General features: G+C 46.4%; 1 protein-coding gene across 3 annotated transcripts in view; it reads right to left on the bottom strand.

Moving 5' to 3' along the window:
- Positions 1-24,022, bottom strand: part of KSR2 (kinase suppressor of ras 2) — a 512,275-nt gene that overhangs the window by 17,807 nt on the left and 470,446 nt on the right. For all 3 annotated transcript variants that reach the window (XM_033220446.1, XM_033220445.1, XM_033220444.1), the window contains 2 exons: positions 6,280-6,376; positions 5,113-5,246 (listed from right to left, as the gene is read on the bottom strand). In XM_033220446.1, coding sequence (XP_033076337.1) covers positions 5,113-5,246; positions 6,280-6,376 — 231 coding nt within the window. The remainder of the gene's footprint in view (positions 1-5,112; positions 5,247-6,279; positions 6,377-24,022) is intronic.

Here is a 24,022-nt window from a genome sequence, read left to right as displayed (position 1 = left end):
CTCAGTTGCATTTGGATGGTGGCTTACCACAGGTATCCCACCCTGGGCCACCCACCCACCTCCTGCATTCCCAGGCTAGGAGCAGATTGGCATGCATGCAACAGAAAAAACTGTGGCCAGGCAGACACCATTAAATTTGTTCTAATTTAGGATTTCTCAACCTTGGCACTATTGACATTTGGGTCTGGGCAATTCTTTGTTATTGGGGGGCACGGGGGCTGTCCTGGGCATTGTAGGATGTTCAGCAGCATCCCTGACCTCTACTTATGAGAGGTCATTAGCACCCCCTTCCCCCAATCATGACAACTAAAAATGTCTTCAGACATCATCAAATGTCCCCTGGAGGAGAAAAATTGCCCTGGTTGAGAATCACTGTCCTAATTTATACAAGATAAGGAAATGGTCCAAGTCTCAGTGTTTCAGGATTAATAACACATGACTTGCTCTTGCATTCTACACAAAAGACATGATGCAACACATCCTGTGCTAGAAACTACTACTCAAACTCACTAGCAAACTCTTGAGTCAGCAGAGTTAAATCAGCTCTTGCTTCTACAATTAGGAACACCCACAGAGGTTGAAGGCTCCATCTGTGCTTACTAGCTATGGAACCTTGAGCAGACCCAAATTTCTATTTTCCCATCTGTAAAATGGGCACATTAATTTGAACTTCACAGAGCTGTTGCAAGGACTAAAATGAGACAGTGCATGGCACAGGACTGTGTCAGCTGCCAAAGCCACACAATTACTGGACGTAATCATTACACATGTATATATCTGCTTATGTGTGTGTGTTTATCTTGAGGACTCAGAAGTGGATCTGAGACTAGAGCCCACAGTAGGAATGTCCTCCATGAAAGTCTTTGGCATAGGCCAGACAACATTCCCCTGCAATGACTGGGCCACTGGGGGTGGAGTGGGTTGGGGTGCTCCTGCCCAAGGGAAGCTTCTCTGCTCCCATCTTTTTGCAAACACCCCTGCCACCTCTTCCTGACTCATGGGGTCAGCAGAGAACCGGCATTTTGGGGCCAAGGCAGGAGGTGGAATGGTGGCCACGCAAGAGCCATCAGCCTGGGGCCGGTGTGGTAGGGGGCCAGGAGCCAGGCCTGGCACGAACACCCTGTGGTGCCCCATTCCCATGGCGACAGGCCCACTGGTGGCAAACCCAAATCATCTTCATCATGGTTATTATGATTAATAACAGGATTTGGGAGGCTGGCAAGACAGCACTGGCATCTAAAATGATACCTTTTCTTGGCAACAGCAGAACAGCTGTATGCTGGAGTCTGTCTGGATGCGCAGAACACACTCACATCACTGGGCTGCTCCATCCCTGCCTCGGGCTGAGGGGTGGTCTCTCCCTGCTGGGCACCAAGGGCTATCCATACCCCAAGCTCTAATAACTGAGGGGAGGGCAGGAAGGCAAGTGACTCCTGCTGAATGCTTACTGTTTATCAGAGTGCCCATCCCACTTAGGCCTCACAAGCCCACACTCTGAGAGCTATCATCCTGTTCTGTGGATAAGAAAACGGAGGCTCAAAACATTTAAGTGACCTGTCCAAAGGGACAGAGCTGAGATCTGTTTGAGTACAAGTCTTTAAAACCCCAGGGACTAGGCACCTCACCCCAATTCTACGAGAATTTCTGGAGAGAACCATTAAAAAGCCTCGCTGGGTATGGTGGTGCACACCTGTAAGCCCAAGACCTTGAGAGGCTGAGGTAGGAGGACGGCTCAGAGGTTGAGGCTGCAGTGAGCCATGATTGCACTACTGCATTCCAGGCTGGGTGACAAAGCAAGAGATCCTGTCTCAAAAAAAAAAAAAAAAAGCAAAACGCTAAACTAAGCCTTCCTCATCTGTATCCCACTTAATCACCAAAACAGCCTTATGAGGTAGGTGCTATTAATTAGTGCCTGCCCCACTCCTATTTTACAGGTGAGGAAACTGAGGATCAGGGAACCCCTAGATGTGTATTAAACAAGTTTCTGGAATCTATCTCAAGGTATTATAGACTGAATTTTGTCTCCTCCAAATTTATTATGTTGAACCCCTAACCCTCAATTTGATTGTATTTAGAGATAAAGCCTATAGGGAGGTGATTAAGGTTAAGTGAGGTCATAAGTCTGGGGCCCTAATCCAATAAGATTGGTGTCCTTATAAGAAGAGGAAAGACATCAAAGACCTCTCTCTCTCTCTTTCAGTGCACAGAGAAGAGGCCATATGAGGACACAGTAAGAAGGTGGCCATCTGCAAGCCGGGAAGAGAGCCCTCACTAGACACTAAATTTGCCAGCACCTTGATCTTGGACTTTCAGCCTCCAGAACTGTAAGAAAAATAAATGTCTGTTGTTTAAACCCCTGAGTCTGGTATTGTGTTACAGCAGCCCAAGCTGACTAATACATGCACTCCCTAATTATTTGCTGACTGGCTGAGTGAATAATGAATGAGGGAACTTCCAGGCCTATCTCCTGAGAGATACTGGCCCTGCTTCCTGCAATGCCCAAAGCCTGGCCAGCTCCCTTCTCTCTCCACTCCTATAATCCAGCCCCTAGGTTGTTGATTAGGGCCACAGATGCCCCTTATTCAAGGGGTGTCTCCTGGACTCTGGCTGCTGCACTGGGGGCTCCAGGCTGCAATGGGGGCAGTTATCAAAGATGCCTTTGCATAAACAAGAGGGAATAAATGGACCTGAACCCCTGAGGGGACTCTGTGGATCCCTAGAGCTACACTGGAGGTATTCATAAATATTGAGGCAAATCTACTACCCGGGAAACGTCCTGGGATTCATGGGACACCCAAGAGTTCCACCTCCCTGTCATGGTTTGCAACGTGCTTGCTTTGGTAGAACCCACTTGCTACATAAGTTTGATTACCCTGAGACTGCCATGGTGTGAGGAAACCCAATGTAGTCATGCAGAGAGGCTGCATGAAGAGGGAAAAGCAGGGAGATGAGAGAGACCCCATCAGTCCCCCAGATGTTTCAGCCAGCCCAGCCCAGCTGTGTGAATGAGGAAGCCTTCAGTTGTCTCCAATTTTACCCCCCATCCAATTTGTACCTATGACAAACTGAGCACAAGAGCTCAGCTGAGCCCAGTCAACCCACAGAACCATGAGGGATGACAATACCTTGTTTTAAGCCACTAAGTTTTGAGATGGTTCATTGTAGGATAATACATAACTGGAACAAGGATAAAAGCATAAGAAGTCATTGATGGCTACTTGTGCGTGGCCGGGAAATGTGAATTTCTTGTTGGGAGATGTTGCTGAGGGCACTCCCTGGGTTTGTGTTGACAACCTGGCTGGGGCAGGGGTGGGAGGGGCTGCTGTCTGGACAAGCAGACTGGAAGCCACATTGCCCTTGACTTGGTTGAACTAACTTCCTGGTTGACATTGGGTCTCCATGAATGAGCTAAAGGAAGGGATGCCCAAGGCATTCCATTCCATTCCATTTCTTTTTCTTCCTCTTCTCCTTGTGGCTTCAGAAAACTGAGTCTAAAGGAAGAAAATCAGAGGTCCTGCACCCCTTTCCTCCACTGCAGGGAGAAGCCACTGGTGAGGTGAAAGGGAGAAGTGTGGACATGCCACCAGGAGGGAAGAATGTCTGCTTTTTATAAAAGCCCAGAAGCAAGTTAGAGAAAACTCTTACTGGGCCTCCTTTTGTCTTGATGCAAATACTTGGGTTCACAGTGAAGTCACCCACCATTGCGTCCTTGCAGTTCTCCTGGGACACTGGGAAACTGGGAAGGGTATGAGTTCCCTGCCAGCGAACCAGGAACTTAACTGCTGCAGGGGAGTCAGAGGGAAGAAGGGATTCTACACGGTCTTGCCCTCCTGGGCTTCTTGGGTTCCAACTGGAGGGACTCTCTCCAGTATCTCTTGATATATTTATATATTTACTGCCTACTTACTGCCTTAGGGACTACAGATCGTTTTGTAGACTATGGTTAATCTTTCTTGGGTGGAGTAAAATCTGAAAAAGAAACTTAAGCATCTGTTTGGTCCTTATCACACAGAAACAGCTACGTGAAGTTTTGTCAGATTCCAAATGGTCCGACTTATAACAGATTCAAGGTATCGTACAGCACAAACAAGATTCACTTTGTCGGGGTCCCTGCGGCATTCCTCAAAAAAAAAAAAAAAAAAAATCCGTGGTTCTCAAAAGCAGCTGAAACTGAAGTAAAATGAGAGAAACTGTGGGCTTTCTGAAGAGATGCACCATTCGTTACAAAATGCAGGATTACAAAAAGCATGCAGAGGTTTAAAATGAGAGCGAGAGTGAGAGAGACAGTGAGAGAGCGAGACAGAGAGAGAGAGAGCATAGTTCAAATTAAAAGTCACAAGGGTAGACTTTCTGAATTACGGGTTATCTGAGATCAAGCTGCTTTTCACGTGGCCAATTCAATGCGGCTTGCTCTAGGGTGAGTAGTGGCTGAGAGTTAATTACTTAACGACGGTTAATGATTCTCCTGGGTGATACTGGGAGGTATATGCAAATTAATACTAATTACAACAACTCAGCAGCAGCTACCCTTTGTGGAGCTTTTGAGGTGCATCAGGCATTGGGTGGATGCTTGATGCTTGTTCTCATTTTATCCTCACAAGAACTGATTAAGACATCATCAAACCTACCACTTTTCTTACAGACAAGGAAACTAAAGTTCAGAGACGTTGTTCGGCTTGATTAAAGTCACATTTAATAAGTGGAAGAGCTGTGTCAGGCCATGGTTGCCTCTGACTTTAAACCCCTTGCCGTTAACTGTACTCTTCCTGTACTAAAATCAATTAATTCCTAAGAAAACTTTGAGCAAGGCCTCTTGGGTGATCTCAACTTCCAGGTGAGTACTTAAGAGTTAGAGGAGAGCCCTCCAGTTAAATTCAAGGGTAGGGGCTTTGAAAGATCTGGGGATGCTCTGTGTCCAATCACACATACTCAAAGACAAGACAGGTGAGCAAGGTGCTGGCCTCCTCATGGGGAAACACAGCACGGCCTTGGCATCTCGCATCAGTAGAGCAGCTGACCCACTCAGCTCAGCAACTTCAGGCCCAACCCTAAAGCCATTTGGACTAACTTCCCACCTCCTGACCATCATCTGTTAGGAAACTCTCCTCTCACCTGCCAGCCTGCAGCACCCCAGAAATGCTGAAGAGTCCAAAGTCCGTGATGACCACTTTGCCGTTGTCGTAGAAGACATTCTTTGACTTGAGGTCCTTGTGCAGGATTCCCTTGGCGTGGAGGTAGCCCATGCCCTGCAAGAAGCAAGGAACAGGGAGTTGCCAGAGAACAACCTAAGAGCTCACTGCCACCCTGGCTTGAGTTCACATCCCTTGTCCTGAAGACTTGGCTCCCTAATGGGACCACACTCAACAGTGGTAGGGCCTGGGGTCTGACCAAGGGTCCTGGGGGTGAGGTCGGGGAAGGCATGGCAAGCAGGAACAGGCAGGGCCCCCAAGACACAAATCCATTGCCACTCTCAGACCACAGAAAGGCCATCCCCATTTGCTCATCTGATTCCTGAAGAAGCAGCAAAAGAGATCCCCAGGGAAAGGAATTCAACCAACCATTTTCATCCACTTCCCCTTTAAAGACTAACTCTTCTGCAAGACTAGATAGTCAGACCTACTTAATCTATGCTGCTGCAGAAGGCACTGAGTTCCTAAAGAGATGTTCATAACTGCCCATTAAGAACAGAGAAGAGTCTATTGGAAGCCTCGTTCAAGGGCAAACATCTAGAGTTGCAGTGGTTTCTTTTTTTTGCCTTTGTGGGCAGTCGCATCGTTCCTCTTACAGCTTGGTCCTAACACCTCCAAATGAGAAATGAAAGCTTGAGTACAACTGACTAATAAGGCACCTGCCAGAAAACACAGGATGTTCTTGTTTGTTTTAATCCAAAACAACACCCAACAATTTGATGTTTCCCTAGCAGCAGTGGAGAGAGATGGTTTCCACTCATGGGAGTTCAAGGCCTCGATGGATGGTGGATCCTAACCAAGAGGGCTGAATAGCTTGTATGTGACCCCTGGTCCTTGCATAGGTCCAAGTACCATAGCAATGAGACACCAGATGGAAAGCAACCATTGGTGGATAGTTCCTAAAGATCGTATCGAGGCAGAATTCTTACTTACACATGGCCTGGCATTTTTCAGGTCAAGTCTAATTTAAGTCCAGATTGGTAGTCTGAAATCCAACCATGAATCTTAGGAGTCCTGGGGTTGGGGGGCTTCTCTGGGGGAAACTGGGTCTTTCTGAGATTTAGGTAGGAGGCCCTAGAGCCGACAGTACCTTCACAATTTCTTGAGCAATCTGCCTGGTTTTGTTGACATCCAAGACGATTTTGGCGTCTCTCACGACAGAATAGAGCGTCCGTCCCTTACAGAGGCTAAAAAGCAAAAGGACAAGATAAATTAATGGCAGTTGTTCAGAAGAGGGTGACGCATGACAGTTACTTCAAGTGACAAATGATGGAAGAGACACGTGGACACACCACTATTGTGCTTAGGAGATAATAAGTCTGGGACTGGACTTCAGATCTGGTTCTGGGATGGAGATCTGGGAGGAAGTTCTTGTAGATTCTTTAGAAACTTGGCTAACGTGGCTGACCGACAAGGACACCCACAGAATCTAGCCTAGTTCAGAAACGGGTTTGCCACGTCCAGCCCATCCCAGAGGCTCACAGGTGGAAAGCAGCACATAAATCAACAACTTCTGGGTCCTCAGACGCCACTCAGACAGCATTCTATTAGCCATTCACGCCAGCTGCATGCACTTGCCAGGCGTCAGTGTGTGAGGACAGTGATGAAAGACCAGTAAAGTGGTGGCTGATGTGTATTAAGTATCATCAGCAAACGATGCAGTCAATTGTTTGGACGGCGATGTGTAAACACCAGTAATACCACCCCCAGACCAGACGCCTGTCTAGATAGAGTTTTTCAAACCATTTTCAGCCTCATTGAGTTCATTTCCAGGACTAGTCGTTTAAGATGAATGACAGGATGCAAAAGGACATTATGCAGCGAAAGTAACACCTTCTCATTTAGTCGCCTGTATGCTCATCCGTCCCGTTCCTCTGCAGTGAGTCCAATTCCCAGCACGCACAGAGCAGGCACCCACAAGCCGTCACTGAATGAATGGATTCTGGATTCATCATAGCACTCCCAGCCCCTAGCACTGTGACTGGCTCAGAGTATGCAATGTGGGCCAAAAGAAGAAAGAACGTCACTGTGAAAATTAATTTTCCATCTCCATCAAAATCACCGTTTGAATCTTCCTCTTTTAACCTACGACGTTATTGCTAAAATACTCCTGGCATTGTGTTCATCCATTTGGTATTTACTGAGCCCTTGTCGTGTACTGGGCTTTGCTGAGATTGTATGTCCTGTGATTAAAGCAAGAACGCTGGTATCAGAGGGATCTCAGTTAGAATCCCAGCTGTGCTCCTTACTTACTGTCTTGAGATGGGTTACCTCACCTCTCTGGGCCTCAGTTTCCTCATTGACCAAAGGAAACTAATAATACTTAACCCTGTAATTGAGTATGAGGATTGAATGAAATACAGAGTTGGAAACAGGCCTTGGCATGCAGTGGGAAGTATAGCACAGTGGTTAGGAGCATGGGGACTTAGAGTAGGACTAAGGGGTTAGAATCCTGATCTGTCATTTAGTGGCTGTGTGACCTTGGGGGGGTGCATTAACCTCTCTGAGTTTCAGTTTTATTATCTACAAAATGGGGCCAACAGCTCCTGCCTTTCTGAGCTGTCAGGAGAATCACATGAAACCAGGCATGTAAAGGTATAGGCACCTCTTTACGCCTAGTACATTTCATGGTAACTTTCCATGAGATCACTGGCTATTGTAAGAAGTTGTAAGTGATTAACAAAATAGTAAACAGACACACATACACTTGCGCAAATATATATAAGTGATATATCTATATACATATCATACTGTTTATCTGTCCACCCATCTGTATACTCTTCTAAAATGCTACTGATAGCCACCCATGATCTTTAACATTTTTTTCTTCATCGGCTTAAGGTGAAGTCCCCGGGTAGCTGACTCACAGAAAGTCTGATTCACGTGTTCGAGGAGGTCACCCAGCCAGTTGGCGGGAGGCAGCCCAGAATGAGTCAGGGCTGACCCCGCATCCCCTAGGTTGCTGTCCCAGGCAGGGCGTTTGCTGTGGCTGCTGGAGCAGAGGTGGAGGAAGGGTGGGTAGAGCAGCCAATTACTCCATGTTGACATTTCAATATTTGAGACCGTGGGCAGATTCCCTCCCCTGGATACTTTGTTCCTGAACAGCCACCTACACTCATCACAGGCCAAAGCCCAGAAATTACCCTCCCCACTGCAGACCGCAGAGCAAATCACCATCAACAAGGCTCCAAGACTCCCCGGAGTCTCCTGTTCAGGGTAACTGCAGGAACGTCTCAAGCTTCAGATTTCCACCCCTTGTCTTCTTTCCCTCCTTACGTCCTCTTTCCCTTCAGCAGCTACTGGTCTTTGCTTCTTTCACTCCCATATGACCTCAGGAGCTTCTGGAGAAACTACTGCACCAGTTTGGCACAGCTACTCAGGTGAAATATACATACAAATAATAACCTGATATGGTTTGGCTGTGTCCCCACCGAAATCTCACCTTGAATTGTAATAATTCCCATGTGTCAAGATCAGGGCCAGGTGGAGATAATTGAATTATGGGGGCAGTTTCCCCCCTACTGTTCTCCTGGTATTGAATAAGTCTTACGAGATCTGATGGTTTTATACAGGGGAGTTCCTCTGCACAAGCACTCTTGTCTGCTGCCGTGTAAGAAGTGCCTTTGTTTCTCTTTGGTCTTCCACCATAATCGTAAGGCCTCCCCAGCCATGTAGAACTGTGAGTCCATAAAACCTCTTTCCTTTATAAATTACCCAGTCTCCGGTAGGTCTTTATTAGCAGCATGAAAACGGACTAATACAAATCTACAACCAGCAATTCTTCCTCTGAGTAAGTATCCAACAGATATGAATTCTCATATTCACGCCTACACATGCACTAGAATGTTAACAGCAACCTGTCTGTTGAAATCCCAAACTAGAACCAACCAGCAATGGATTGAATGTTTGTGTCCCCATATCTGTATGTTGAAATCCTCATCCCAGTGTGATGGTATGAGGAGGTGGGGCTTTGGAAGATAATTAAGTCATGAGGGCGGAGCCTCATGAATGGGATTAGTGCTTTTTAAAAGGGACTCCAGCCAGTTTTCTCACTCTTTCCCTGCCGTATGAGGACACAAGGAGAAGTCAACAGTCTGGAAGACGGCCCTCCCCAGAATCTGCCCATGCTAGCACTGGATTGTTGACTTTTCAGCCTTTGGAACTGTGAGAAATAAATTTCTGTTGTTTCTTTCTTTCCTTTTCTTTTTTTTTTTTTTTGAGATAGAGTCTCCCTCTGTCATCCAGGCTGGAGTGTGGTGGCACAATCTTGGCTCACTGCAACCTCTGCCTCCCGGGTTCAAGTGATTCTCCTGCCTCAGCCTCCCGAGTAGCTGGGACTACAGGCACAATTTCTGTTGCTTCTAAGCCATCCAGTGTGCAGTACTTTATCATGGTAGTCCAAACTAAGATGCAACCCAAATGTTCGTCAACAGAAAAGTGGATAAAATATGATATATACATATAACAAAATATGTTCATGCTGTACTATATAAAAATAACCAAACTACTGCTAACTGCAAAAAGCATGGATAAAGCCCACCAACATAATGTTGAGTGAAGGAAGCCTGACACCCAAGACTATTCCATTTATATAAAGTGCAAATGAAACTGACCTAGGTGCCAGAAGTCAGCACAGTGATGGCCCTTGTGTGTGTGTGTGGCGGGCGGTGGAAGGAGCATTATTAGGGGGCTGGGGGAAGGCAGCGTTCTGTGTTTTGATTTGGGTGCTGGTTACATGGATACACTTAGCAGAAATTCACTGGGCTGTTCTTTTATGATCTGGATACTTTTGCAGGTATGTTATCCTTCCAAAACATGTTTTAAAAAGTCATAGCCTGGGCAACATGGCAAGACTCCAATTCTACAAAGGATACACAAAGAAACTAGCTGTGTGAAGTGGCACATGCCTATAGTCCCAGCTATTTGGAAGGCTGAGGAGGGAGGATCTCTTGAGTCCAGGAGGCAGAGGTTGCAGGGCATGGTGATTGCACCACCACAATCCAGCTTGGGTGACAGTGAGACCCTGTCTCAAAAAAAAAAAAAAAAAAAAAAAGAGTAAGCAGGGAAAGAATTAACAATTAATATAATATATGGTGTTGAAATCTGTAAAAAAATGTAAAGCAGCACTGATACCCAAGGTATCCTTTTCTAAAGTCTTTACACAGTGAAGAGTATTTGCAGATGGGCAATGTCTACAGAGGAATTTGGGGCTCCAGGCCTGGCTGTGCCCACCTGGGTGTTTATCAAGAGCTAAGCTGGAGATAAGTTGAAGATGAAAGCTGAGCAGGCATCAGGCAGGATGTCCAGGATGACTGAGGCTAGGATGGTCCTGGCAAGTCAGTCCAAGTGTCCACAGCAACTGCTCTGAGCTTAGAATTTCTCATGACTAATAATGGTGGCTGAAAAGCCATGCGCAGTGTGGGATGTAGGGAAAGGAAGGGAGAAGAGGATGAAAGTTTACTGAGCATGTGCTTTGGACCTATATCACCTCCATGATTCCTTCTAGCAATGCTGCAACCCCTATATATAATAGCAAACCCTATTATATCTATTTTATGGGTGAGGATATGGACACCCAGAGACCCAGCTCGTGGATGCATAGCCTTGATGGGAACCCACTCCCGATCTTCTTCCTATCCTCTCCTCCACTGTGTGGGTGCCCAGTTATCGGACATGATTCTTGAACCATTAATCAGGTATCACAGCTAAGGGAACAGCAGAGCACAAACTGAGTCCAAATCCTGACTCCAGCATTTACTACTGCTGGGTGACCTTCAGATGTGACTTCAACCTCAGTTTCCATGTCTGTAAAATGGGTCCAGCAGAAACAATACAGGCTCACATGTCCTGGGCACATTCTATGTGCCAGGCAGCCTAAGGATAAGAGCCTTACGTAGTGGGTATTCTTGCTGTATCTCATTGATTCCAAATATGCACATCTTTAAAATCAGAATGTGTCCTGCAATCATTGACAGAGCATAGTTTCATTGGCACTGTATTTCTTTCTTTGTAGCACATAAAATAAATGGTGAATATTCTTTTCTTTGAAATGGGGTCTCACTATGTTGTCCACGCTGGTCTCAAACTCCTGGGCTGAAGTGATCCTCCTGCCTCGGTCTCCCAAAGTGCTGGGATTACAGGCATGAGCCACTGCACCCAGCCTAAATGGTGAATATTCTAATTGAAGGTATCTTCAATGGTTCAATGAAGCATGGTATCAATCTCATTTTATAGATGACAAACTTGAGGCTCAGGGGCTAGGTACAGCTGGGATGATTTTAATTTAATGTGTAAAAGTTGTATATATTTATTGTGTACTACATGGTGTTTTGATGTATGTATATATGTGGAATGGCTAAATCAAGCTATTTCATTTATGCATTATCTCACATTTTTTTGTGTGTGGTGAGAACACTTAAAATCTACTCCCTCAGCAGTTTTCAAGTATATAACATATTGTTATTGATTATAATCACCATGATGTTCAATAGATCTCTTGACTTGTTCCTCCTGTCTAAATGAGGTTCTGTGTCCTTTGATCAAAGTCTCTCCACTCCCCACACTCCCCAGCCTCTGGTAACCACCATTCTACTCAATTTCTATGACTGACTGTTTTAGACTCCACATATAAGTGAGATCATGTGATATTTGTCTTTTAATTTATGTATTTATTTTGAGACGGAGTCTCACTCTGTCACCCAGGTTGGAGTGCAGTGGTGCCATCTTAGCTCACTGCAACCTCCGCCTCCTGGGTCCAAGTAATTCTCTTGTCTCAGCCTCCTGAGTAGCTGGGATTATAGGTGCCTACCATCACACCCAGCTAATTTTTGTATTTTTAGTGGAGATGGGGTTTCACCATGTTGACCAGGCTGGTCTTGAACTCCTGACCTCAGGTGATTCCCAATACCCCCCGCCCCCCACCCCGTCTCGGCCTCCCAAAGTGGTGGGATTACAGGCCTGAGCCACCACACCCGGCCAGTATTTGTCTTTTTATGCCTGCCTTATTTCACTTAGCATAATGTCCTCCAGGTTCATTCATGTTGTCATGCACGATAGGATTTCCTTCTTTTTTTAAGGCTGAATAATATTCCATTGCATTTATATGCCATATTTTCTTGATCCATTCATCTGTTGATGGATTTGGGTTGATTCCATATCTTGGCTATTGTGAAGAGGTCTACAATGAACCAGGGAGCACAGATCTCTCTTTGACATGCTGATTTCCATTCCTTTGGATAAATACCCAATTGTGGAATTGCAGGAACTGGGGTTTTAATGCAGGCCATCTGGATCTGGAGGCTATGTTCTTAAAACCCATCTTTTGCTTCTTAGCAACTTTCTCTGAGTCTCTGGCATGTCATAAGCCCTCAGAAAGTGGTAGCTGTAACGTCACTATCCCCATCGCCTATGGCAATGAAGATTAATGAGGCCTGCTGGTAGTACAGTCCATCTGGAGGTCAGTAGAAAGTGTTTTAGTGGCTCAATAGTGTATTTAGTACCTCTCTAGCTTCTAGTACACACACGCACATGCACCTCTCGGTATCTCTCTACACCAAAAATCATCTTTCTCCAAGAAGAGGGCAAGGCCTGGGAATTCCCCATCCTATCTGCAGGTACCCCACCTCTCCCAGCCTGGCCTCAGGCAGTACCCACAAGGCTGCCCTTTGAGCCCCTATCTCAGGTGACACAGAGAGCCTTTGGCTAAGATGGCACTGTGGGTACGAGATGGTTATTATAAACCAACCTAAAAGGGGCTTATCAGAAACAGTGAGATAAAACCATCTAGAAGGTTTGTCTCTGAGGGCCTCTGTCCAGACGGGCTCATTCTGCCAAAACAGTGGCTGGGACAGAAGTCTGGATGCCGGTGGCAGCCATGCCCTTTCCCTCCTCCAAACGCCTCACCACCAAGCCCAGGCACCCGGGCCAGGCGTGAATAGTGGGGAACAGGGGCTTTCTCTGGGAGCAGCCACCTCTGAGGACTGACACCCTGGCTCCCAGCCCAGCTCTGTCACCCCAAGCCCCCATGGCCTTGGGGCACCTGTATCTCATGGGGACACAGGCTCTGCCTCTATAACCAGGAGTGTGGTGAACTGAATAATGGCTCCAAAGATGTCCACATCCTAATCCCTGGAACTGGTGAAAATTTACCCTACATGGCAAAGGGGACTTTGCAGATGTTATTGAGTCATACTCTTGAGACAGACAGATTAGCCAGGTGGGCCAGATGGATGTCACAAAGGTCTTCAAACGCAAAGGGGGAGACAAAAGAGAGAGGCAAAAGGAGATCTGATAGAAGAGGGAGCTGAACGGATGTGATGGGGAAGAAGGACTCAACCCACCATCACCGACTTTGAAGATAGAGGAGGGGGCAACGAGCCAAGGAATGCAGGCAGCCTCTAAAAAGCTGGAAAAGGCAAGAAAACGGATTCTCCTCTAGAACCTCTAGAAGGAGCATAGCCCTGCCAGTATCCTGATTTTAGCTCCATGAGACCCACTTTGGACTTCTGACTTTCAGAACCAGTGTTCTCGTTGTTTGTTGTTTCAAGCCACTAAAACAGTGGGGCAGTAAGTGCTGCCTCGTGAGCAGGTGTGAGGTTGAGATGAAAGCACACAAGTGCTTCGTCTGGTGTCCAGCTACAGTGTCTACTCCTTCACCAGCTGCTCGTATTATCACTAATAATATTACCATTAAGATTTTTCTTCCTGAATGATGACAACGGTTCCTCACTGTCTCTCTGGCTTCCCCAGTTCATTCTCCATCCGGTACTATGAGCAACTGCCTCAAAATGCAAAACTGATTCGGTCACTCCACTGCTACAATGACTCCACAGTGCTCTCTGGATAGACACCCAAGTCTCCCAGTGCCTGGAGGTCCCATGTAGTCTGGCTCCTACACACCGTTTTCCCTCTTCTCGTATGACTCTCCCTGTCATTCACAGAGTTCCAATCACACCAGCCCACCTCCGAACCTTTGCCTCTGCCATTTCCTTGGTCTGCAATGCTTTTCCCACTTGCCTCAAAAGCCTCCCATGGCCTCTCCAACTAGGTCACTCCCTCCAGTAGGTCCCTGAAGCACTGTGGACTCTACCTTTGCAACACCTGTTGTAGTTGTAATTGAACAGCTGTTGCCTGGAGCCTATGATGATGAACTGTCTCCCCACTCCAGACTGTAAGCCCTAAGAGGGCAGTTATATGGTTTGACTGTGTCCCTACCCAAATCTCAACTTGAATTGTATCTCCCAGAATTCCCGTGTGTTGTGGGAGGGACCCAGGGGGAGGTAATTGAATCACGGGGGTGAGTCTTTCCTGTGCTATTCTTGTGGTAGTGAATAAGTCTCATGAGATCTGATGGGTTTATGAGGGGTTTCTGCTTTTGCTTCTTCCTCATTTTCTCTTGCTGCTGCCATGTGAGACGTGTCTTTCGCCTCCTGCCATGATTCTGAGGCCTCCCCAGTCATGGGGAACAGTAAGTCCAATTAAACCTCTTTTTCTTCCCAGTTTTGGGTAGGTCTTTGTCACCACTGTGAAAATGGACTAATACAGGCAGGGACTGGGTTTATCTGGTTAATGTTACAGGTGCTGAACACATGAATGAATGAATGAATGAATGGATGCAGTGCCCTAGGCTGCTTCCCACGGCCAGACCTTTCCTTCTAGTATTCCAGGGAGTGAGATCCCCACCATGGTGTGACAACCAACAAAACATAACAGCTTCTTTGGGGGTCCGCACCTGCGGTCTCCTTTGCCACAGTCCTCACCACTCTGTAATGTACCACACCTGGTCTACTTCCTATATTTACAGCACCTACCTAGATCCCGTAGGTGTTTAAGCACTAGGCCAATGGTTAACAAACTTGAGCAGGCACTAGAATCTCCTGGGGAGCTTTGTTAAAACAAAGGTGGCCCTACCCCAGCCACCTTTAACCTGCAATGGAGTTTCTGATGTGCATTTCTAACAAGTTTCCAGATAATGCTGATGCTGGAGGTCCAGGAAACCCCACTTTGAGAACCACTGCTCAAGCCCACTCTCCTTTTATGGAGGCCCAGAGGTCATCTGTTAAGTTCAAAATCCACTACATGGGTGCCAGGACGGTCCTGGCACCGTGTTCCAGGTGCAGAAGATATGTACATACCACTGACCTAGTCCTTAATCCCACAAGCCGAAGGTCCAGTGGAGAAGGAAGGTGGTAAACAAGCAAATAAATAAGACTTCAGAGAGGTACCAGTGCTGTAAAAAATGAATGCAGAGACTTATTGGATAGAGAGTAGATGAAGTTGGGGGCATCTTTAGCCAGAGTGCCCACGGAAAGCCACTCTGGGGAGGTAATCTTTATTCTGAGAGCTGAATGAAGAAAAAAGCCAGGCATGTGGAAATCTGGGGAGAGAACTCCAAGCTGGGGAAAGCAGCCAGTGCAAAGGCCCTGAGGTAGGACAACGTGTGGCGTGCTTGAGTAACATGGCAAAGGCCGTCTGGCTGGAATCCAAAGAGTGTCTCCCAGTGGTTGCTCTCTACAGGTGTTTGCCTTCCAAATAAAATACACAGATAGCTGGGTGCAAATAGTCCCTGGTGCTGCCTGACTTGAGCTCACAAGGCAGTTGGTTTCAAAGTCAGCTGTTATTTTATAAAACACTCGAGCTGTCAGAGGGATGGATTTACAACCCCTCTGCGACCCACTCCCTTTCAAGCATTCCCCACTTCTCAAAACTCAAATCCCATTTAATTGTCCCATGCTCTTCCCCCCTCTCTTGAGCAAATAAATCACATTCCAAGTGACAGGTCACGCACTCCATCAAATTCCAGCCTCCGGCAATCTCTAACTTCCAAGTCGCTCATGAATCTAACGCTCAAGATATTAAACCTTGGGACTCTGGGGCTTTATAATAAAAAATGCCAGGTTAGCTTCCTATAAAAATGGGACATGCCAGAAAGCAAGTGAGAAATGCCAGCTGTCTGCCACCTGCTTAACTCAACGTGTGTCCAGGAAATGAAGAGTTATAGAGTTCCATTAAGGAAGGGGCTGGCTGGGGAAGGCTCACATCCTAGCCAGACAAGAAAGATGACAATGGCCTGCCAGGCATCAGAATATGCAAAGACAGAGCCTAGCTGCCCATGAGGGCACTGAGCTTTTGTTAGTGCAGGCCCTCCCTCCCCTCCTCCAGCCTCTGATATTGCTGCAAGGTGCAGAGAAGTGGGGAGGGAAAAAGGAAGCATAGACTCTCTTTCTGTCTTGCTAAATTTTTCCCCCCATAACTGAATCTGATTTTGCTAAGTCAAGAGGTCAGAGGCGGCCGGGCACGGTGGCTCACGCCTGTAATCCCAGCACTTTGGGAGGCCGAGGTGGGCGGGATCACAAGGTCAAGAGATGGAGACCATCCTGGCCAACATGGTGAAACCCTGTCTCTACTAAAAATACAAACATTAGCCAGGTGTGGTTGTGTGCACCTGTAGTCCCAGCTACTCAGAAGGCTGAGGCAGGAGAATTGCTTGAACCTGGAGGGCAGAGGTTGCAGTGAGCCGAGATCGCACCACTGCACTCCAACCTGGATGACAGAGGGAGACTCTGTCTCAAAAAAAAAAGTCAGAGTCTGGCTGCTCTGGTCTCTTCAAAGACTGAGATGTGGGGTTCTGCCCATTAGGGGCCATCCCTTCTGCCCCAGACTGTATGACACCAAGCTGCTGGGCATCTGGGTGACCTTCTGCCCTCTCCGGTCTGGGCTTCATAGGGAGGGAGTATTCCCACCCCATAGGATGCAAACTGGGAAGTGTGAGCCTCCAGGTCACTCCAGGAAGAATTGCAGGGAAATGGTAACCTGGCATTCCTCTACCTCCTGTCACATTGTGGGGTCCAGCCTGGGACCCGCTCTTGTTGCCACTGTCCAAAGATACCCTGAGACATGCTCTTCCCCAATCCTGCATCATATTTTCTCAGCATCTCCTTAAGGCTGCACATCTGATTCAGTGTTCTTCACCTTGCAGTCATTCAAGATCTGCCCACTTGTATTTACATGAATTTGCCAGATCAGCCAACTCCTATTTATCACTTCATAGCTTTTATTAAATGTACTGCCCTTGGGGGAAAATATCAGTGCATTTTAAAGAGATACTTTCTGTCATTACCTTCTATCATTGCCAGATGGAAAGCTAGAATCCCTAACCCCAGGTAAAGAGTAAAAATAAATACAATGAAGACAAACGTATTAAAAACAAAGTGAAATCCTAGTTTGGCACTGTGGTCTGCCAAAGGCCCTAAGGTTGAGGGCTCTTCTTTTTGTAAAAAAACAAAACAACAAAACTAGTTTAGCAAGTTAGAGTTAGAAAGGTATCAAGTACTAGCACTGAACAGAGATGTTTTCTTTTCTTTCTTTTATTTTTGAGATGGAGTCTTGCTCTGTCTCCCAGGCTGCAGTGCAGCAGCATAATCTCAGCTCACTGAAATCTCCACCTCCTGGGTTCAAGTGACTCTCCTGCCTCAGCCTACCAAGTACCTGGGATTACAGGCATGTATCACCATGCCTGGCTAATTTTTGTGTTTTTAGTGGAGACAGGGTTTCACCATGTTGGCCAGGCTGGTCTCGAACTCCTGACCTCAGGTGATCCACCTGCCTTGGCCTCCAGAAGTGCTGGGATTATAGGCATGAACCACTGTGCCAGGCCAAAGACGTTTTCCTTATTGTCACAATGATGGTGTGTGCAGGTGACAAGAAGGACTGACACTGTGCTTGAATGAGCTGACATTCTCATGAGACAATATGCAAATAAAATAATAATAAATGCAAATTATAATTAGGGCAATAGAGAAACAAACTGGGTGCTAGATGCTTCCATTAATAGGATGACCGGGGTAGGTATCTCAGGAGAGGCAGCAGGGCCCCCCTTCCCACCACCCTGTGTTGTTTCAAGGCAAAGACTCTGCATTAACTTGTGACAACTTCTAGCCTGATACTCCTTATCAAATCCCTCCACAAAGGGTAGCACCATCCTGTTCAGGATGACGACCATCTTTAGAGGGCCTACCAGGATGCCAGGCACAGAGGCGAAAGCTTTCCGGGCAGCACCTCATTATATGCTCCTTATAACTCTCTAAAGTGGGTACAGACCAGGAGACTGGGGCAATAAGTCAGCCTAGTTAGGAGCATACACTTCAGAATCAGAACCACCTGAGATAATCTGCCACTTCCTGGCTACGTGATTTTGGGCAAGTTACCTAAAACCTTTGGAACTCACAGTGCTTTGTAACCTCTGAGGTGGGGGCGTACAGTCTGAACCAAATTCATATTCCAAGGGGCTCAGCCTGCTTTGGAGATTCCCTAGCTGTTATTTTTTTGAGGGCAGGAAATAAGCATCTTGCCACTTCCATCTTTTGCACAGGTGCGTGTGATCTTTATGTCCAATTTTAATACCCACTACTCAGCAGTACTTGCAGGTTAAATGAGATAAGATGATGGTCTCTGTTGATGGAGTTTTCTCCTGCAAGGGACTGCCCTGAGAACTTCTCACACCATCTCCCCTAGTAAGAGAGACACGATTTATAAATGAAGAAATTCATGTGCAGGAAGGTAAAAATTACCTGCGCCAGGGTCCCCCAGTGAGTAGGCAACAGGGTCAGGACTTGAGTTCAGGACTCAAACCTTCACCTCTTTTCAGGATTTCATAAGATCCCCGGGAAAAGGTAACTAAGCAGAGCAGGTGACTCCGGAGATTCAGAGAGCCTGAACTCTGAACCCTCATTTGTTCATTGAGCTCAGCTGAGACTACCCCACTCCAACTGTAGGCCTTTCCTTCCACCCTCGAAATTCAGGGCAGGGCCATGTTAGTCCTTATCATGCATTTGCTGCTTTTGTTTGGGAATTCCCAGCTGCTACCCAGAGACAAGCAAAGCAGGCTGCAGGTGGCTAGAGCTAGAAGGTCTCCAAGCTGCTGGATGCATCCTTATCCACACTGGCCCAGGGGAGGGGCCGAGGAACTGCTCTTGGAATGAGTGCATGGATAAACAGAGGAATGAATGACTCCTATCCTCTGTTTTCTTGGGGATATGCGTCCGGCGCCCCCTGTAGCTGGGGAGGGCTGTGTTTCACGCCAAGTGATACAATCTGGCTGTGTCCCCGTCCAAACCTCATCTTGAATTGTAGCTCCCATAATCCCCATATATTGTGGGAGGGACCCAGTGGGAGATCATTGAATCGTGGGGGCAGGTCTTTCCTGTGCCATTCTCGTGTTAGTGAATAAGTCTCACAAGATCCGATGACTTTATAAAGGGGAATTTCCCTCCGCAAGTTCTCTTCTCTTGTCTGCCGCCATGTGAGATGCACCGTTCACCTTCTGCCATGATTGTGAGGCCTCCTCAGCCATGTGGAACTGTGAGTCCATTAAACTTCTTTCTTTTGTAATTGCCTAGTCTCAGGTATGCCTTCATCAGCAGTGTGAAAACGGACTAATACACCAAGATATGCTTTTACCTGCTGTCTTAACACATGAAATAGACCATGAGCCAAGCCCAGATCAAATTAGTGATGAACTTTGAGCCTCTTCCATGAGCAAAGTACCACGGGGATTGCATTGGGGAGTTATACATGATATAAATGATGAATTGATGGGTGCTGACGAGTTGATGGGTGCAGCACACCAACATGGCATAAGTATACATATGTAACAAACCTGCACGTTGTGCACATGTACCCTAGAACTTAAAGTATAATAAAAAAAAAAAAAAGACCAAATAGACCCCTGGTCCTTCACTCTAGGGCTAGACATCAAAGGATAGCAAAACACTGAGTTCTTTTTGTTGATTATGTTTCAACTCAACAGTAGCCTGAATTACTGTTTTAAAAACTGTACACATATATCACCTAATTCATAGGCATTAAAAATCCAGGGAGAGGATAGCCCCCAGGCTGTTAGCAGAGCTCTCTCTGGCTACTGGGATTAGGAGGTTTTATAAGGTTTTTTTTTCTCTTGCTGCTTATCTGTCTTTCCTAATTTTTCTGCCAATAAATGCATGTTCCTTTTGTAAACTGAGAAAAAAAGGAAGACATGAAAACACCTCTGATTTCTGACTAGAGTAAAACCAGACGTATATGTTTATTCTGTAGACAGTTTGGAAAATATTGAGCCGGTGGGGGAACTGAAATGAGAAAGTGGAGTCTGAACCAAATTTATACTCCAAGTAGCTCAGCCTTGCTCTAGAGACTTCATGGTGGTTACTCTTTGAGGACTGGAAGCATTTTTGCACCTTCTGTCTTTTCAACAGGGTTTAGCCTACTCTGGTCCTCTTTGGAAGTGGGCACACAACAAATGCTTGGTGATTACTGAAAAACCTAACACTCTTGGCCCAGGAAAATTTGGTCCCTAATGAGGAAGAGAGTTTACTGTTCAATTTTTTTTTCTTTCTAATAACTCTGTAGCTGGTAAGAGACACAAGGGCAGATAGATGCGTGGTAGGCATAACCTCCACCTCAAATGGCGGTGTTCTTTCCACCCATGGGCCCCAGAGCCCAAGAGGGCACAGGAAGGGAGGCTGAGGACACTGGGAGGAGGGCCTGTGTAAGGCAGTCAGCCAGGGTGACGTGTGGGGGGCACTGCTCCCTTCAGTCATGGAGGCTGAGTCAACTCTGGACCTGTGGGTCAGGTCTGATCCTTGGTGAAGGGAGATGGAAAGATAAGGAGAAGGAGATGGAGATGGAGGTAAGAAGAAAAGGAGGCTGGGAAGGTATCTGAGCATGGAAACTACCTGGCCATAGTGTAAGACAACACATGTAGAAGAGAGAAGAGGCACAGAAATGTTTTGAACTCAGGTTGTAGTCTAACGTTAGGAATTACTGGATCTGCTACTTTCATGGGAGAGATGGAGAAACCAGAATGCAGAAGGGGGATGGAATTTCCCAAGGTTGTGTTTTGAGTGACACAGCCTGGCTGCAACCCAGCTTTGTCTGAACCAATGCTTGTAGACATAGAGCTATGCTGCCTTCTCAGAATAATAATGGCATTTGTGAACCTCCCCATGAGGACTCTGCTGAAGGTTTTACATAAATTATCTCCATAGGTTGTAGTCCTAACCTAACCCCATGAGGCAGGTGTTATTCCTATCCAACAGATGAGGGACTGAGACTCAAAGAGTTCAGGTCATTTGCCAAGGTCATATAGCTAAGATACATGAGGCAGAACTGGCATTCTACCCTCAGTCTATTTGATACTAGGGTCTTATTCTTAACCACTAAGCTACACGGCCTCTTTGGAAGTGGAAGGAACAAAGGCTGAGGAACAAGGGAATCGAAGTTTTCCAAGCTCCTGAGACAAGCCTTGTACTCATTCTACCCACACAAGAGCCCCGAGGGGGAACGTTTCATCCTCCCATCCCTCCAATGAGGAAGTAGTGGCTCAAGAGGATTAATGACTTGCCCAGTAATCTTCTCTGCCAGGACATGCAGCAGGAGCTGGGTCCAGTTTGCCCAAAGCCACTGGACCTTCCACTGCCTCCCCCTTTTCTGAGAAGGCTTCCAGCACTGGGCCACCCCAGCACATGCCCAGCTAGCCCCCTATTCAGACTGCTGCAGGTCACGGGTTTGCAGAGTGTAGAATTTGCAAAAGTGAAGATACTGAGGCTTGCTAGAACCAGATTCTGAGACGGGAGCTGCAAACTATGGCCCATGGGCCAGATGTAGCCCGAAGCCTGTTTTTTGCATGACCCATTGGTTAAGAATGATTTGATACTCCTTTAAATGGTTGAAAAATTTCGAAAGAAGAGTAATATCTTGTGCCATGTGAAAATTATATGAAATTCAAATGTCAGTGTTCACAGTAAAGTTTGATTGGAAGACAGCCATACCTTTGTTTGCAAATTGTCTATAGATGCTTTCATGTTAAAATAGCGAGTTAAGGAGTTGTAACAAAGACCATATGGCAAAGCTGAAAATATTTACTATCTAGCTCTTTACAGAAAAGGTTTGCTGACCCCTGCTCTAAGAAATCAGGGTGGAGCCAATAGAAATTGGGTTACTTAAACTAGAAGGGCTTTCTTCAATTTCAGCCATTCTCCTCTGCATTGGGGTGTGGTTAAGGTCACATGGATTTTCCATTCATTCACTTGCTCACTCAGTCAACCATTTATGCCTCTATGCATGTGCTGAGCTAACACTTCCAGAGCCCTGCCAGGCACTGTGCCAGGTGTGGGGATACTGAGTCTGGTGGGCAGGCACACATTACTTGAGAAAGTGCCAGCAAGTGTCATAGGTCCAGGGACAAGGTTCTGCTTAGGATTGAGTTGGGCTAAAGAGGGAGAAGGAACTTGAACTCAGGCCAGCACAGATGCAGCCAAATAAGGGAGTTTATCTGCAAGCCTGTGTTATGCAAGGTGGAGACAGACTGAACTACCCGCTGCCACCCATCAGGGAGAGGCATGCCCCAGCCACACAATCACTCAAACGTGGAAGCATATGTCAAGTCCATGTTTTCTGCCTCTTCCTTTCCCTAATTCCCTGCCCATACTCCTGTATCACACCCTCACAGAGCCTTCCCAGGCAGCTCCTGGACATTAAATTAGCTGGACAAATGTTCACCCAAGTGAGACAAATCCAAAATTGCTTTAGAATGCCATTCTTACAGACCACTGACTTCAAAACGGCCATCGGGAGAAAATGACCTGACCCACTGTCACCACACAGGGAATCACTGTAACTGAATCAAAAGCCACAAGTGTGACATATGTCTGTGCACACAGGTATGTACATAGGCATTCTTGTTTCTGAGTGCAAGTGTATGCCTGCCTCTGCGACTATATGCACACATGAACACATGCAAAGACATGTCAATGTATGCATGTGCATGACCGTAGGCGCAAGTGTGTGCATATATGTATGCATTCACGTGTATAGGGGTCTTTGCATTTATGTGTACATCTATATCTATGTATCTATATGATTTTTGGGACCTGACTTGGGGACAGCAATGTGGGTACCATTATGCCAACTGCAGAACTGACCTTTCTCATCCCTCAGAAAGCACTCTGGGTCTGCATTTTCCCTGGACTTTGAAATGCTCCAATAAGAAAATCAATTCTTTGTCTAAAACTGGAACTTCAGGTTGCCTAGGGGTGGGGAAAGTTGGGAGGAGGGTAGTGGGGAATGAGTGGTAATGGGTATCAAATTGATTCTGTTTTTTGAGGAGATAAAATGTTCTAAAATTAGATTTTGATGATAGTGGCACAATTTTGTTAACATACTAAAAACTACTGACTGTGTGTACACTTTGAGTAAACTTTAGGGTATATACATTATATATCAATAAAGTTGTTTTAAAAAAGAAAAAAACAAATGGAAGTTTACAAAAATCCCAACTCGCTTCTTCCTGTTGCTTTTGCTGAGGAGCCCTGAGCTGGGCAATGGGTAAAAATAAAACACCCTGATTTCACAGCTTTGTCAACCAGGGAAGGAATTTCCTCCAGTTTCAACAACCCATGCCTCTGCTGGCCTGACAGCAAAGAACATTTCTGTGCTTTGCCCTTGAAGCTTTGTAAATAGAACTTGAAGGACCTACGAGATTTGAGGAGGCCTCGAGGTGGGGGTGGGGGCAAGATACTGGGGTGGACATTGAGAGGAAAACAAACTACCATTTCACTATCCCAAGAGGAATGGAGAAAAATCGAAGCCAGGGGAGTGTGCTGGCAGGAATCATTTCTTTTAGAAGGAGGAACAGAAATGAGAGTGGAGAGGGGAGAGAACTTATTAGGGGAGACAGTAGCACCTAGAGGTTAGGAGCTTGGAATTTGAAGTCAGAGCCAGGTTTCAGACCCAGTCTTGATACTCTTTACCTATGAGCTTTTGAGAAAGTTGCTTAAAAT

Source organism: Trachypithecus francoisi, unplaced genomic scaffold (assembly GCF_009764315.1).
Source record: "Trachypithecus francoisi isolate TF-2019V2 unplaced genomic scaffold, Tfra_2.0 Lachesis_group11, whole genome shotgun sequence".
Classification (NCBI taxonomy): Eukaryota; Metazoa; Chordata; class Mammalia; order Primates; family Cercopithecidae; genus Trachypithecus; species Trachypithecus francoisi.
Note: the sequence above shows the minus strand (reverse complement) of the source record. Positions and strands in the feature narration are given on the sequence as shown.